Below are 16,889 nucleotides of genomic sequence, written 5' to 3'. Positions count from 1 at the left end.
CATTCAATCTGTGCAGTGTGGGAGGTACTAAGGTCTTTGTGCTCACGGGTAAGCACTAGGGCCAATAGAATGCTAAACACACAGGACTGTTCCTTCAAAGGAAGGAATACATAACCTGTTATCCTGCCAGAAGGTTGGGAGCTGAACTGGTTAGTAGCATGGTATCCTATTGCATTATCTGTGTTGCTAAGACCACACCAGAGTCTCCCCCAAGATCTTTACTGTGAGCTTGTCAATCTATAGAACATATCTATAGAACATCTACTTTACAAAGAGTGTTAATGGCATCACATCTTAAGGTTTATGGTGCACATGGGCTGAATCAATTATCACCAGGAAAGTTTTCACCAAATTGTGCTGTGCTTAAATGTGCCTGAAATAGACTGCTCAAAGTCCGGCTCCCGAAGTTTGACCCATCACAAGCTCCTTAGTCGTGTTGAACCAAACTGCATTCTTACCTTTCCTACATCCTTATTCTGCTGGCTGCAGGGCTGCAGAGACCCACTTAGTACAGTGAAAAATTATTCGTAATAAATTTAACAATCAGACTTGGTGGCTGCACACTTGCAATTTCGGCATTAGAAGGTAAAAGCAGGAGGACCAGGAATTTAAAGGCAGCCTCTTAGTAAACTTAGTAAACTGAACCCAAACTTAGTAAATTTGAGGTCACCCTATACCTTGTCCTCAAAAGACAGAATAAACAAACAAAAGTACCAATGTGAATTGTCATTTTATAGTTATTTGTTGCATTTGGGTTTTGTTTTGATTGGGTTTGGTTGTTTTTTGTTTTTAATCAGTGAAGAAGAGTTGTTATCAAAAGTCAGGATACACACACACACACAGCCCAGGAGCTGAACATCCCTGTTGAGTTGTTGTTGATGGCGTACTTACTCTCCAGCCTTGTGCAGGACAGGCGCGGGACAAAGTATGGAATTGTACTGAACAAGTACCGGTTTTTCACCTAAAAAAAATAAGATGTGATTTAGTTAGTAAAGAGTTGTATATCTCTAGCACAGCCTCATTCAAAAAAAAAAAAAAAAAAAAAAGGCAAGCATTACACAACAAGACTTCATTGGGGAATACAAGAAAGGTCAACAACATTTGTTAAAACCTAGCTAAAAAGGCAAAACAGAGAAAACTGAGAAATGAAGAGTTAGAACATCTTGATGCAAAGATATGATAAATCATTAAGTTAGGATTTTCTTTTAGCTAAGTTAATAGTATACATTGTAAATACAACTTTTTCTCTGTTTCAAATATATCAAACTGTCAAAGATAAATTAGATATTGTTTCTAAGAAACAGAACGTAGAAAGACTGGAAAACAGAAGACTTGTGGCTAAGTTGACAAGACAGCGATCTCTACACCATATAAGCACATCCTAGCAAGCTGGGTGCTTAACCCCTGTGGAGCTTTAGCTGTAAGTGTGAAAATTCATCTGGCAATGAAATGGCTGAAAACATTTACATAAGCAAATGGATTGGCTAAGAATGTGAGTGATAAAAAAACAATTTCACCTTCACCAAATTGAGAGTTGTCAATAAAGTGACTCTCATCAATGTGTATATTATAATCAGCCCAAATATGCAATCCAAAGAGGTCATGTAAATCTAGCACTTACATACTAATAACTACTGAATAGAAATAAAGTTAGTCGTCCCTGCTCAGCTGTGTTATGTATTATGAGTTTAGCCCAAATCCAGTGGTGTTCCTGATACAGAGAACAGAGAATAATGACCATATTTACCATGCTGAACCTCTCCCTGTTTTAATTCAACAAGCACACAAGTGGCTGATTATTGCCAAACCTGATGCTGATTTCAATACCATCAGAGAAACAGCAAAGCTACAGCTGAATCTCACTAAAAACAGTTAGACCAGAGTTCACAAATTAAAGGCCAAAATACCCACTGATTGGGGAAAAAAAAAATGTTTTACTAGCAGACCAACACAGGAAAGCAAGTCCTACTGATGAGATGACTATCATCCCACTCGAACTGGTGAACTCTGAGGGCCAATAGCACAAGAGCCAAACGAAAAAATACTGAAAAAAAATTAAAGAAACTGAAAAGTTATTGGACACGAAAATGTAGAGAAGAGATGGTAAAAACAGTAATTGTAAGGCAACAGGTAGTGAAGTAGTCCGATACAAAATGTAAGTCTAGACAGGGGACATGTGATCACAGGACTGATGTCCTTGGTCCAAAACCTGGGTGCAGGTACTTTTAGCTGCGCCTGTCATTAGCTGTCTCACCACAGGAGGAAGGTCATTTTACTCACCGCCAACCATCTCCTGAATATTGACGTTGCTTAGGGCATGGTCTAGAGTTTATGAAGTAATGAACAAATGTTGTCACTAACTAAATAATTATTGCTCTTTGTATTATTAAGGAGGTTTCATTACTTCTCTAGTGAAAATTTGTAGCATGGCAGAATTTAATTCAAGAAAAAAAGAGGGAGAGAGGGAAAATGGAAGAAAGGAGGGAGGGAAAGAGAGAGAGAGAAAGAGAGACAGAGAGAGGGAGAGAGAGAGAGAGAGAGAGAGAGAGAGAGAGAGAGAGCAAAATATCTCAGGCTTCAGAGATGGCTCAATGACTAAGAGCACTTGCTGCTCTCCCAGAGGACCTGGGTTTGGAGCCCAGCACCCACAAGGTAGCTCACAACCATTTATAATTCCAATGTGAAAGAATGCAATGTCTTCTGGGCTTTGGAAGCACCAGGCTCTCAGTAGGCACAAACATTTGTGCAGGCAAAACACTCGTACACATAAAATAAAAATAAATACTTTTAAAAGCACAAAAATCCTCAAGATTTTGTGCAGTAAAGACATTCATGTGCCATGGGATTCCCGGAGACTCACTCTTTGAGTAGGTGCTGTTCACGGTGAACGTGCAGAGGACATTGCCGTCATGACTGCTGGATGTGACTGCTCTTCCACTCAGAACAACTTGAAACTCCTCTAGAGATAAAAAGAAAGGCAAGCACTGTAACCAGTGTTTTACTGAAAACAACCAAAATATCAAGAGCTTTATAATACATTTCTTCATTCTCTCCTCTTAACTGACAACTATGAAGATGTGACTCCAGCCAAGATTGCTTTCTCTAGATTGTCTAGGTGAGTACAGCAGAGATGACATTCACTCTCACATGGAACTGTTATCTGGTCTTTATTTGAGTGTTTTTCAATAGTAACTCAATAATATAGTAATAACTACTTGGCTTATCTCAATTCCCAGAAATCTGTTCTCACAACTCTTTTTTTTTTTTTGTATTTTCGAGACAGGGTTTCTCCGTAGCTTTTTTGGTTCCTGTCCTGGAACTAGCTCTTGTAGACCAGTCTGGCCTCGAACTCACAGAGATCTGCCTGCCTCTGCCTCCCGAGCGCTGGGATTAAAGGCATGCGCCACCACCGCCCGGCTTCTCACAACTTTTTGAAAAAAGAATGCTCTCGTTCTCTTTCCACTCTCGGCATAAAGTTCAGGTGGTACACAAAGGAAATGTGCTTAAAATCTAATAGAGGTTCTGCCTCCTGGGTTACCGACAGCCATGACGGTGCCTAGAGGAAGTTGATTTTGATTTACTGTCTCCCTATCTACACTGTAAGAATAGACACTAAATGTCAGAGAATGGAAGAGTATACCACGAGAAAAGTTGACAAACTCTCTGATAGGCTGAGAATACTTCCTGTTTGACTACAAGAGAAGATGTTAGCCATTGCAATGGTGATGGCCTCTTGTCCCAAGGACAAACTGAACCATAAGAAATGTCAGAGAAGAGCCAGGCGGTGGTGGCGCACGCCTTTAATCCCAGCACTTGGGAAGCAGAGGCAGGTGGATCTCTGTGAGTTCGAGACCAGCCTGTTCTACAAGAGCTAGTTCCAGGACAGGCTCCAAAACCACAGAGAAACCCTGTCTCGAAAAACCAAAAAAAAAAAAAAAAAAAAAGAGAGAGAGAGAGAGAGAAAGAATACAGTTTAGGAATCGGGCAGCTCCCAGTCAAGGTACTTTGGGAGCTCCACCAAAAATTAAATAAATAAATTCAGCAAAGTTTTTTCTAAAAAGAACATAGAAATAGTGCAAACATACACACTTGTGAAGAGAGAGAGAGACAGACAGAGAGAGAGAGAGATGCCCACACATTCACATCATAAATCAGTCTTTTGGGAAAGTTCCTACTTTATATTCTAAATGTAATGGTTGCTTTTGACTGGTAGAGCTGAATTTCTGTTTTGTTTGTTTGTTTATTTGGTTGTTGTTTTCAGTACATGTATTTATAAAAATATAGCTCAGATTTTGTTGAGGTTTACAAATCAAGCAGAGGTCACTTGTGATGTGTGAATGGACTTTTACGCTCAGATTTCGTTCGTCTTAATTCACATTAACACCCTGTGTCCTCTCAAACTCCTTCCTCCCGACATTGTCCCACACTCATGCTGTCATCAGCTCCCCATGCAAAGCCTACCAGTCACTCTCCATTCACTGAGTCACAAGACTTACTTGTGAGTTCTCGCACTGTACAGGTAAAACCTAAAACGTAATTCAGTGAGAGCGTGGGTGCTGCTGTCAGATGGACAAGGACCTGAAGGACATGGACTAGTGGCAAATCCCAAGTCTGTCTCTGCCTCCCTTTCTCCACCTGAAGACTGAGGGATTGCACAACTTCGAGGTAGCATTGTTAGGGTGATTATGTAAAACTGTATATTCAAAGGACACAGTCAGGAATGTGCACTAAGATGGAGTCTAAAAACAACAACAAAATCTGTTGGTTTAATGGGTTGTCTTTGTTTCTCTCTAGGAAACTAATTGTCTCTATGTCTAGAAAAGTCCCCGCTGCTCGGGAATGTCCTTGTGTACTCTTCCTGCCTGGCATCTCGATGACCATTTATTAGGAAGCTAGAGGATGCAGAGAGCAACTGTGACGCTCTGCAGAAGTCCAGGATACAGTCTCCCTGTCCTCCAGACTCAGCATTTCTCCTTTTCTAAGTAAAGCTCTGCCAAAATGAACTCCAGGTCAAACGGGAGAAAGAAAGGAGGCCAGGGTGGAGCAGACTGTCTGGGCAAGGATGTCTGGGAGGTGGGGACCTGAGCCTTGAGCAGCAGCTGATGACGCCACCTGCTTCCTTCCTGCACTCTTCCTCTAAGTCACTTCCATATGTGCCTCGAGCTGGTAGATACGGTGATGTGGCCAGGTCAACAGAGCAGGCAGCTCTGCACCTTCGCATACCTGGCCACCCAACCAGACAAAAGATTTTATTTTATTTGCCATAGGAACAGTCTCAAATATGAACTAAATATACAGAACATTATAAAAGCCTGCCGCACAATATGCTCATTATTTAAAATAACATTCGAATCTTAAAAATTTGAATTTAAAATAGAAATATTTCAAGGAATTATTTAAAATTTTTTACACAAAAAAAGATGCCAAAAAAGTTAATTTTGCTATTCCCCTTCCAACATGAGTTTTAAATCATATATTTTAGCTAGGGGAAAAAACAATTTCTTACATAGTACTTAGAAATTCTAAACACTTACCCCCAACACAGACACTTGAAGGACTCATTTCCAGGATTTCAGTACATGATTGAGCTAGTATCTGAAAAAAGATTTAAAAAAAAAAAAAGGCTAAGCTACAAGAGTAACTGTAACATGTGAATTCTGTTTATTAACCACCTTGAGGCCATCTCCCTGGTTCAAAAGATGTCAGAGAAAACTCAATTCCCCATTACACACAGAAAGTCTTTGGAAAAACAAGTGTTATCTTGGATATAATCTAACATTGTACATTGTAAAATCCATATTTGTTCAGAATAAATCTAGACCAACAGAGAAAAAATACGCACTGCCTCAAAGTCCTTGGGTAAGAACAGTGATTGAAAATTCCTGATATCAAAACCAATGCCAGGCTCTCCATGTCTGGCAGAATCAAGACAGCAAATCAAACTTCCTACTTGACAGTGTTGTTTGTTACATTCTGTTTTGAAGTTTAAAGATTACCAATATATAACAGCTTCCTTACTCGGCAATGTGTTCCTAGTCCATTTCCCAGGCTTAATTCCCAAAGGTGCAAATCCTCCTCACGTGTCTCAAATGTCACACTTGCAGAACACAGCCTCCTTGGGAAAGCCAAGCATTAATTAGTCTCAAAAATTCAGTCTGTGTTCAAGCGTGCACCAGGCATGGGAGCAGAGCAGCTCCACTTACTGGGCTCCGGGCGCAGAAGCCACCACACAAGGCCTATGGCTACCAGGGGAAAACAAGATGAAGCAAGCTGTGCTTGCTGGTCGCCACGGTGCTGCCTCTGTTTTTAGAACTCCCATGCACAGTGTTATCAAAGTCAGACAAAGTCCAGATGGTCTGCGAGCAGCATTCCTCCCTCTCTGGATGGAAGTGGAAGACAGATGAAGGACAGTGGTTTTCACATCCCCTGCTTGCAACTAGACAGGACGGAAGTCCTGAGGCAACAAAAACACAAACATTTCCTGTGCTTCTTAATTACGGCGGAAATACAGACACTCCGAGTCTGAAATCACCTGTGAAATCATGGACCTCTCCCTGCAGAATGTGTCTCTGAACGGGAGGCAACATTTGAACTTTTGAAAGTTTTCTCCAAATGAATACTGCTTTTCACGTACCAATCAGAGTCTTCAGTGACTAGGAAGCAAATATCTTAAGATCTTGCATTTGAAAAAAGAAAGAGAGAAAAGAAAACTCATGGAGAGCAAAACTGGGGACCAATGATAAAAGCTAATAAAACCTCATGGATGGTGGAATTTCAAGCCAACAACATGTTTTCACAGAATCTGAGTAATAGGATTCTATTTTTTTTTTTTTTTTTTTTTTGATTTTTCTCCGTAGCTTTTGGTTCCTGTCCTGGAACTAGCTTTTGTAGACCAGGCTGGCCTCGAACTCACAGAGATCCTCCTGCCTCTGCCTCCCGAGTGCTGGGATTAAAGGCGTGCGCCACCACTGCCCGGCCTAGTAATAGGATTCTAAAGAAAATGTTAGAAAAGTTTTGTGGGTTAAGTCTAACTTAAAAACTTTCCAACTTCTGAAAAGGGCATGGCTGATGTAGTTTAGGCTAGTGGGATCAAGTTTTTAAAAATAGTGATTCCTAAGTCAGCACCACCGTGTGACATAATGTAGTTGGATTTACTCGGCACCAGCTTCCTGCTCCAAAACTTGAACCTGATGTTGAGAGTAGAACTGCATCTATAAGAAGTTATTTTTTTGAAAAATTACAACAGATTACGTAGCAGAACCCCCCTTCATGCGGGACATACTGTTTGTTACATGCAATGCAACCTCTAACTGCTTATGCTGAAAAAAATAAACTAGAGGAAGCATCAAGATGTTTCTCTAACCATCAAATCAACAATCACATTATGGTCCAGATAAGTCAAGACAGTTTGTAAGAAAAAGTAACTACTAGCCCTTCTATAAATAATGAGTTTCAGAAATACAGGATGGTATAATTTGAAAGTATAAAAATGAAAATTTGGGATCCCAAGATTATGGTACTCATAGTAATATCTCCAAATAAAACTGAAAGACATACGCATAAATCACATCACAGAAACAATAAATATAAAAAGGCAAGGTATCATGACTCCTTCAACATACCATAACTTTTCAACTACTGATTTAAAGACACTGTGATACTCCTCAAAATTGTTTGATAAATAGAGAAAGCAAAGCATTAATTTATTCTCCAAAGTCAGTATTGCTCTGATACCAGCTAGATAAAGACATAAAACAATAAAACACAAATACACATGCATGCACAGAGAGGGAGACAGAGAAAGAGAAACAGAGAGAGAAAGATTAATAGACCACTTTCTCTGGTGAACAGAGACAAAATTCTTACAAATCACACTCTTGTGAATATATTAAGAATCACATATATGGGCCTGGAAAAATGGCCCAGTGTTCATGAGTCCTAACAGAAGGCCCAGATTTGCAGCACCTACGTGTTGGCTCACAATCATCTACCACTTCCAGCGAGTAAGATGCCCTCTTCTGGCCTCTGCAGGGCACCAGGCATGCACATGTTACACATACGTACATGCCGCACACATTCATATGCATAAAATGAAAGTAAATTCTTTTTTAAAAAATTATAAAAACAGTTACACATCTATTATGACCAAGTAGGTCTTACCCCAGGCGAGGAATGAAAGGTTGGTTCAACATACTAAGGCAACAGACAGTTAAAAGACAAAAATAGCATCATTGTCTCAATAGATGTAGAAAGACCTTTGACAAAGTTCAACATCCCTCCTGATAAAAGCCCTTAAAAATAGGAATAAAAAGAATATATTAAAGATTATATACAATAAGTTTACAGACGAAATAATATTAAATGGAGAAAAACTGAAAACATTTCCCTGATATCAGGAATGAGACAAGAGGGTCCACTCTCGCTGCTCTTATTCAATATAGTTCCTGAAGTGTTAACTAGAGCAAAAATGTAAGGGAAAGGACTAAAATGAATACAGGTAGGAGAGGAAGAAGTCAAGGTGCCACTGTTTGCAGATGACGTGCTCCTATAGTTAAAGAGCCTGATGACTTCACCGGAAAACACTTAGATCTCACAAAGACTTTCAGAAGCATCTCATGGTATAAAGTGGACGCAGACGACTCAGTAGCCTTTTTGTATGCAAATCAAAACATCCCCAAGATTCAAGCAAGGAAAGGATCATATTCACAATAGCTTCAGGCACTTAGCCAGAGATGAAAGACCTCTGTGTTAGAAATGTTAAGACAGTAATGGAAGAAACTGAAGAAGTGAATAGAAGATGCTTTCCAGGCCTCCCGTGTTCAAGGGTAGGAAGAAGAGATTGGGAAAATGGCTATCTAGCAAAAAGCAACCTATAGATTAAAAATAAACCCCATCAAAGCCAACAAAATTCATCACAAGACAAGGAAAATTAATTCTGAAATTCTCATGGAATAACAAATTTCCTGACTATCACAATGCTTATTGGACAACACAATACTGAAGGTATCACCACATTCTCACTCAAGACTCCTCTATACTACAGAGCCATGGCAGCTAAAACAGCATCATAGTAACAAAGAAAGACATGTGCAAACACAGAATAAAGGATACAGAAATTGTGCAGAGATGTAGTCACCTAATCTTTGATAAAGATATTAAAATATATCTGGGAAAATGGAAGACTCTTCAACAAATGATGCTGGGGAAACTGAAGATCTATCTTGTTATCTGTTCTTATATAGGAATGGGACTCAGTCACTATCTCCCACACTGCACAAACATCAATTCAAAGTTAACCAAAGACTTTAATACCTGAATTCTTGAAACTGCTAGAAACACCAATAAGGAGAATAACCAAGGTCTTTCTGAAAAAAATAATCTAACAGCCCAGAAAATGACTCTAAGAATTGGTAAATGGGATTCTAAAACATTAAAAAAGCTTCTAACAGCTCAGAAAAGAACTCTAAGAGTTGGTAAATGGTATTCTAAAAAATTAAATACCTCCTGTACAGCCAGAAAAACCATCACCAGAATGAGAAAAAAATCTTCATAAACTACACAGTTCCCACAGGATTAATATCCAGGCTATTGAAAGTATTTAAAAATTGAATACCAATAAAACCAAATCATTCAGTGAATGAAGGACTTGAGCTAGTGGATGGAATAAACAGCTCAAAAGCAAAACTAAAAGTGGCCAGTAAATGTGAAGAGTACTCAGCATCCTTAGCCATCAGAGAAATGTACATTAAAAGCAGCTTAAACTCCATCTCGCTGCAGTTACAATAGCCAACATCAAGCACATAAGGAACAAGCAACAGCGAGGATGTCAAGAAAGGACAATGGCCTACTGTTGAGCTATTTCCCTTTACTTTTGCTGACAAGCACATCTGCTCCGTTGCTGTCACTGCTGCTGCTGTTATATTCCTTCACTGACATCAGAATGCAGCTTCTCTGGGCCCTATAGCATACACCCCAAGCACACACACACACACACACATGCACACATACACACACACAACGATACGTTAAAATGTTTTCTTAATAAAGCAAACTAAAAATATAGAACTATCACATCAATGAACCCTAACACTCCTGGGTATATATACATGAAGAACTCTAAGTCAACATACTCGAAGACATTTGTCTGTCTATGTTTGTTCGTTTACTATCCACCATAGCTAAGACATGGCACTAGCTAGATACACATCAGCAGACGAATGCATGAGAAAATGTGATACACACATGCAGAATGGAACTTCACTCATCCGTAATCAAATGAATGAGGGCTGAAGAGATGGTTCAGAGGTTCTAAGTACATACTTAGAACTGCGTCTGCAGAGGATGAGAGTTCAGTTCCCCACACCCACACTAGGCTGCTCACAACTGCCTGTAACTCTATATTCTCAGGGTGGAGGGGGCTCAATGCATCTGGGCTTCACCAACAATTGCACCCTCATGCACATTTCCACATACATAGCTAAAAATAAATACTCAATAAAAAGTCAATCTTAAAAGGGGAAAAAAAGAGAATGATATTTTTGGAAGATTTACAGAACTGGAGAAGGTGTTAAATGACATAAGCAAGGCTCAGAAAGATGAATACCATGTCTTCTCTCAGGGGCAGATTTAGATTTAGATTGTGTGTGTGTGTGTGTGTGTGTGTGTCAATTGACCTGCTGAGTTGAGGGCTGATCTTTCAGTGCTCTTTCTCTTAGCTTCTTTCCTTCATCTTTTTGTGAACCATACAGCCTCTAAGACCCTAAACTACATCTGCTCCCACAGGATACAGGTTGAGAGGAAGATGAAGATGTAAAATTCCAGGAAGCAGAGCTCATGGAGGAGTCACTATTGGTGCACACAGCTCCATTTATTACTCTTGTGTTTATAAGCTTGTGAAAAATTACAATGGAAAACAGACCGACAAAGAGGATTTTATAAAAACTCTATATTCCTGTATATTATTCCAAATTGTTAATCAAGTGCTCATGTTCAATGCCTTTGTTGAAACTCCCTCCTTTTTAATATTTGTTTGAGTGCCTCCTGTAGATTGTTTGACAATTTTTTAAAAATGTTTTTCTAGTAACATAAAAAATTCAAAGTAAAATAATGTCATCTTTTCTGAGTTGTATGGTAGAATGAATTTTCTGATAGATTTAAGAACCGGGCATGGTGGCTTACCTCTTTAATCCTAGCACTTGGGAGGCAGAGGCAGACAGATCTCTGAGTTCAAGGCCATCCTGGTCCAGACAGCTAGAACTACATAGAGAAACCCTGTCTCAAAAATAAATAAATACATAGATAAATAGAAGGATAGATAGATAGATAGATAGATAGATAGATAGATAGATAGATAGATAGATAGATAGATAGATAGATAAAAAATTGCTGTTGGACTAATTACAGTGTCCCTTACAAATAGCAATTGCTGAATTTCTGTTGCTTCTAACTAGTTTTACAAAAAATTAAACGTATTGCAAGTACAGTTCAGAAGTCTGAACATGCTGAAGTGTTATTGCAAACACTGATTTTATGGAATTTCTCTATGTGATAAGGGCAAAGGGAAGACTCAGATAAGGATGTTGAGTCTCTGCTCTGGGTTAGCTCTGGGTTAGCAGCAAGGCTGGGTGTAGTGTGGAGAGGCAGCTGTGGCAGCTGCCTGCTGGCCTCCTTGAGGGCACAGATGTTTGGCTTGAGATGAAAGTAGATGTCACTATTGACCCTTCTCTGCAGCCCAACTTGAATGTGGTATCAGAATGGTGTTTCTCCCTGGGTACTACAAGCATGTTCCAAATTAATTTAGATTAAATCCCCTCTGTCTCATGTAGCATCAAGTTGCACACATTCACTATAGACCAGGTTCTTCACTAGCTAACAAAGGGCAGATAAGTCCTCTGCAAGCAGCACTGGCACAGAACTGGAGAATGGGAGCCAGATCTAAGTCAGGCCCAGCTATTCCAGGAATTCCTCTGTCTACAGTGAGTGCATTATGTCGTCTTCATTTGACACTCAAGTCTTTAGAGCTGCTGATCAGTAACCAGGCACAATGACACTGTTGTCAAGGAACCATCACTTGTCAGTAAAAATAGATTTCATGATATATTTAAAGCATGGCTCGTGTATCTGGGCTTTTGTAAGTTTTGACTGAGATCATATAACCTTCTGAAAGAGTCTACACATTAGAGGTGAGTTGTGGTATCCAGTAGGACACACATAAAGAAAATAAAAGTAATATCATGAAATGGAAACTGCGTATGAAAAAGAAAATGTTTTTTTCTGGAATCAAGAACAACATAGGGCTGTTTAGTGAAAAGGTATGCTTAGGATACACCCACAATAAAAATTTAAACTTGAATAAATTAAATGGAGCAATTTATTTACAACCTCTGGTGTCTTCAAAGCTTATGATAACCATACAAGTCATAGTTCAGAGTACTATGATTTGAATATCAAATATCCAGCTTGGAAAAAAAAATCACAAACTCTCAACAACCAGTATTAGCCAAGACAGAGTTAAAATGCTATTTTTTTGTATTTCTAAATAGCCTATTTCATTAAAATGTAGCAAATAATTTTAAATGAATAAGATCATCACATGTTTAAATTGTAACCTAATAACAAGTATATGGAACATTTTCTTACAAATATCACTTGCTCAATTAGTACTAATTAAATTTGACTGAAAAGCAAATATAGGGCTGGGCATATAGTTCAGGGGGTGTCCCAATAAAAAGCACAGGCGTCCTGAAGATAAGACAAAGAAGTGAATACAGAGTTTCCTAGTTTTCTTTCTATTCCTGTAATAAAAACTGACCAAAAGTACTTGAGAAAGATAGGGTTCATTTCATCTCACACCCTTGTAGTAGGAGAGAGCCTCTCGTTGGTTCCCGGCTGCTTAGCCCTGAAATAATCACATAGAAACTGTACTATTAAATCACTGCTGGGCCCATTAGCTGTAGTTTCTTATTGGCTAACTCTTACATATTAATTTAACCCATTTCTATTAATCTGTGTATGGCCACATGGCTGTGGCTTACCAGCTAAAGTTCCTGCATGTGTCTTTGGCTGCACTACATGTTGTCCCTCTGACTCCACCTCCTTTCTCCCAGCATTCTTTTGGTTTTCCACATCTAGCTCGATTCCCCTATAGCTCTGCTATAGGCCCAAAGCTGTTCCTTTATTAACCAATTATATTCACAGCATACAGAGGGGAATCCCACATCACACCCTGTAGTCTATCATGAAGGAAAGTCAGGGCAGAAACCTGGATGCGGACACAGAGCCAGAGACCATGGAGGCATAGTGCTTCCTTTCTATAGCTCGTTGAGGTTGCCTTTATAGAAGCCAGACCCATACACTTGCCCAGGAGTGGCACCACCCACAATGGGCTGGGCACTCCCACATCTATCATTTATCAAGAAAATGCCCCCACAGGTTTTCAGTAGGCCAGGCTGATGGAGGCAGTTCTCAGTCATGGCCCCTCTTCCCAGATGACTGTAGTTTGTGCCAGGCTGAATTATAACTAGCTAGTACAGAGTTTAATGTCGAGCTACTTGAATTAATCAAATCATATTAAGTCAGCTACAATGAAAATTTATTTGTCTGAACTCAAATTTTTAATCAGTAGTATTCGTGAGGCAGGGGGCCAAACACAAAACAATAAAGACAAAAAAGAATAAAACAAGAAAATTAAAATTATAAGCTTAATCTAATATTATCTTTTAAAGAGGGTTTTTGATGAAGGATGTATAAAAGAGAAAAAGGATATTAAATTCTATTTGCATGGCTTTCTATGAGTGTGTTTTTGAGGGTATTGTTTTCTTTGTTGCTCTTTGTTTGTTTTGAGACAAGATCTCCTGTAGCCCAAGTTAGGTTATGGAGCCAAAAATGACCTTGAACTGCTGAATGTTCTAGACCAACCGCCAAGTTCTAGGACTAAAGTATGTACCACCAACCACAGCTTCCTGAGTTAATTTTTATAATAGTGTGTGTGTGTTTTCACATGGGTACCCTCAGAGGTCAGAAGAGGGTATCAGCTTACTGGCCACAGTGAATGGCCAAATATGGATGCTAGGAACCAAATCCTAGTCCTCTGAAAGAGCAGCAAGCACTCTTGACCATCTTCACTAAGTCATTTTTTCCATGCCTACATTTTTAAATATCACTTCCAAATAGTCAGGCTTTTCCTCCAAAATACATTGTTTCGTTAGATTTAGATTCATGTTGTTCAACACGTTAATCTCCAACATGGTTACAGTTCTATTAAACACCCTAAAAGGCTAACTGATTTGGGTAGAACCCATTGACAGAGGATTACCACAGATAATTGACCACTACTCTAGCCATGTCCTTGACAGAGGAAAACTCCTTGTGTCAGTGGTACATGGTGTGCCAGAAAAGGTAAGGGTAATAAGAGTGTTTAAAGAAAACATCTTAACCTTCTGACTCACTGAGCAGGTGGAAGGGTATAGGAATGGCTCCCAATACAAAGCATTTAAATTTCATGTCTTGTAAAGGGGGAAAAAAATCACTGAATGGTTGTAGCTTTAAAGGCCCAGTAATGTACAAAAAGCCAGAGCCCCACACCCGGAACGTCACTCATGCTCTTTCCTTTTCCCTTTAGGATCTGGATATGTGGTTAAGGCTTTCTCTGTGGTTGCCAAGTGTCCCTACCAAATATGTGTTCTCTAAGAGGTAATATTTCAATTAAAAGCAATGTTATTTACAATGTCATGCTTTGAGAGATTTAGAGATGCTCTGGAATGTTAGCTTAGCATGTGTTACATTCCTTTATGCTGTGGAATATGTGTTAAATGACACAAAGATGTGTTGCATTCTTTTATGCTACATTTATTTAACAGCTGTAAAGCTATTGCTTTGCCGATCTAAAGCAACTGATTGGTCTAATAAAGAACTGAACGGCCAATAGCTAAGCAGAGAGAGAAATAGGTGGGGCTACCAGGCAGAGAGAATAAATAAGAAAGGGGGAAAAGGAAAGCAGGGGTCAGCCACCCTGTCACACAGCCAACTAAGGAGTCAGAAGTTAAGAAAGGTATATAGAATAGAGAAAGGCAAAAGCCCAGAGGCAAAAGGTAAATGGGATAATTTAAAAAGAAAGCCAAGCTAAGGCTAGGCATTCATAAAAAAGAAAAGTCTCTGTGTGTTTACTTGGGAGCTGGGTAAGCAGCCCCCAAAGAGCAAACAACAAAAATTACCAACCACATAGAGATGTTTGGCCCTTGAGAATACCGATTACTCAGGAGTGCATACAACATTCTAACCTGTTTCCCAACATGGATGTCACCCAGTAACAAAAGCTTGAGTTACAAATTCCTAACTCTTTACCTGAGGAATGTAGGCTAGAATCACTGTTTTTGCCTGGTCTCAACAGAGAATGAAGCACGCGCAGAGTTCTGATTCTACGAGAACTGTGTTATGTAAACATCCTATAAACTATCATGCCCCTGCAGACCTGACACTTTGGGGCTTTTCCCCATTCTCACTGGTTCACGCCTGTTCTCTAGCATGTAGGTTCTTCTTGATAAGCAGTCTCTCCTTCTAATTCTGGTCATGTTCCCTCATTTGCACTGGGACAGAAGAAAACATGGATACTTCCGTAGGTGCCCTGGGACACTTACCCGGGTCCTAGTAGCAGCCTCAGTGATATTGTCAGTATACATAAGCCCAAATACCAAAGGTCACGTGACATGAAGTTCCTCCACACCTCATAGCTGCAGTTTTAAACCAAAGTGCTTATTCGGCTCTCCCATTTCCCCAAGGGACAGGAAACAGAGAACAGGGTGGTGCTTAGAAACAGAATTTTCTTTCCCTTCGTTTTCCTTTCTGTGGGTAAACATACAATCTTAGAATCATCACCAAATTCGACCGTGATGAATCAATGACTTTCACCTGATTTCTCATCCATTTTTCACAGTGGTGTATAAATTATTTCTTACTACCCAGAATTGCCCATTGTTGTGTTTTATTCACAGAGAGTGATATCTATATTTGTTCCATCTGATTTTACATGAATATGGACTGGTAAAGTGTTTTTCTGCCAGAAACTGATAGAAGTATGATTAGTTCTATTTCTCAAGTAGATAAGCCTTAGAAACAAGGAAGTTTGACAAGTATAGGGGACACATCTATCCTCACAACCAGAACACAGGAAAGTGTTGAACTGAGTTAAGAATGTCTTTTAAGTCAGCATGGAGCTATGGATGCACAGCAATGGTAGAACATTTGCTACAATTCTTGAGAGGGCACACGTACACACAGAGACACACACATGCACACAAGCACTTATACACATGCACACACTCATACACAAACACACATATATGCACCCACACATGCACACAAATACACAACAAATATACATGTGCACACAAGGACAAACAAATACATACATGCACACACACAAACACACACTCATAAAAAAAAGAATCAGGATTTGGGGAAAAATAAGATATAACTAAGAAATCTCACACTTTGGCACCATAGTTTATACTCTATAGTACATCGATCATCCATTTTTGACATTTTCTCTGCCTTCTTCCTGACTTTCTACTCAATTCAATCTTCTCTCAAGGACTGATGGTCCTGTGGGCCTCAGGGGAGAGCTTTGCAAGCTATAGAATCTGAGTTGACCCCAGAGCCCATATAAAAAGCAAAGCTCTATGGTGGCTGAAGGTGGTGAGGATGGTGAGGATGGTGAGGTGGGAGACAGGAATGGGTGGATACCTGCAGCCCCCGACCATGAATCCTAGTTTACTTCAAGTTCTAGGCCAATGAGAGACACTGTCAAACACAAAGGTGGTGAACATCAAGACTCATGTTGTCTTCTGATCCCCATAGGCAAGGATAGCACATGTAAAAACACACATGAACAA

The 16,889-nt window shown here is 39.6% G+C and overlaps 1 protein-coding gene across 1 annotated transcript in view; it reads right to left on the bottom strand.

Annotated features, from left to right (window-relative positions):
• The window catches only part of Antxr2 (ANTXR cell adhesion molecule 2), a 125,138-nt gene that overhangs the window by 80,492 nt on the left and 27,757 nt on the right, over positions 1 to 16,889 (bottom strand). The window contains exons 8-10 of the mRNA XM_057772623.1: positions 5,535 to 5,595; positions 2,861 to 2,959; positions 892 to 961 (exon numbers count right to left, since the gene is read on the bottom strand). Of these exons, the coding sequence (XP_057628606.1) occupies positions 892 to 961; positions 2,861 to 2,959; positions 5,535 to 5,595 (230 nt within the window). The remainder of the gene's footprint in view (positions 1 to 891; positions 962 to 2,860; positions 2,960 to 5,534; positions 5,596 to 16,889) is intronic.

The sequence above is a fragment of the Chionomys nivalis genome, chromosome 6, assembly GCF_950005125.1.
Source record: "Chionomys nivalis chromosome 6, mChiNiv1.1, whole genome shotgun sequence".
In the NCBI taxonomy this organism is placed as follows: Eukaryota; Metazoa; Chordata; class Mammalia; order Rodentia; family Cricetidae; genus Chionomys; species Chionomys nivalis.
The sequence above is the reverse complement of the archived record's forward strand: the minus strand, read 5'-3'. Positions and strand labels throughout refer to the sequence as shown.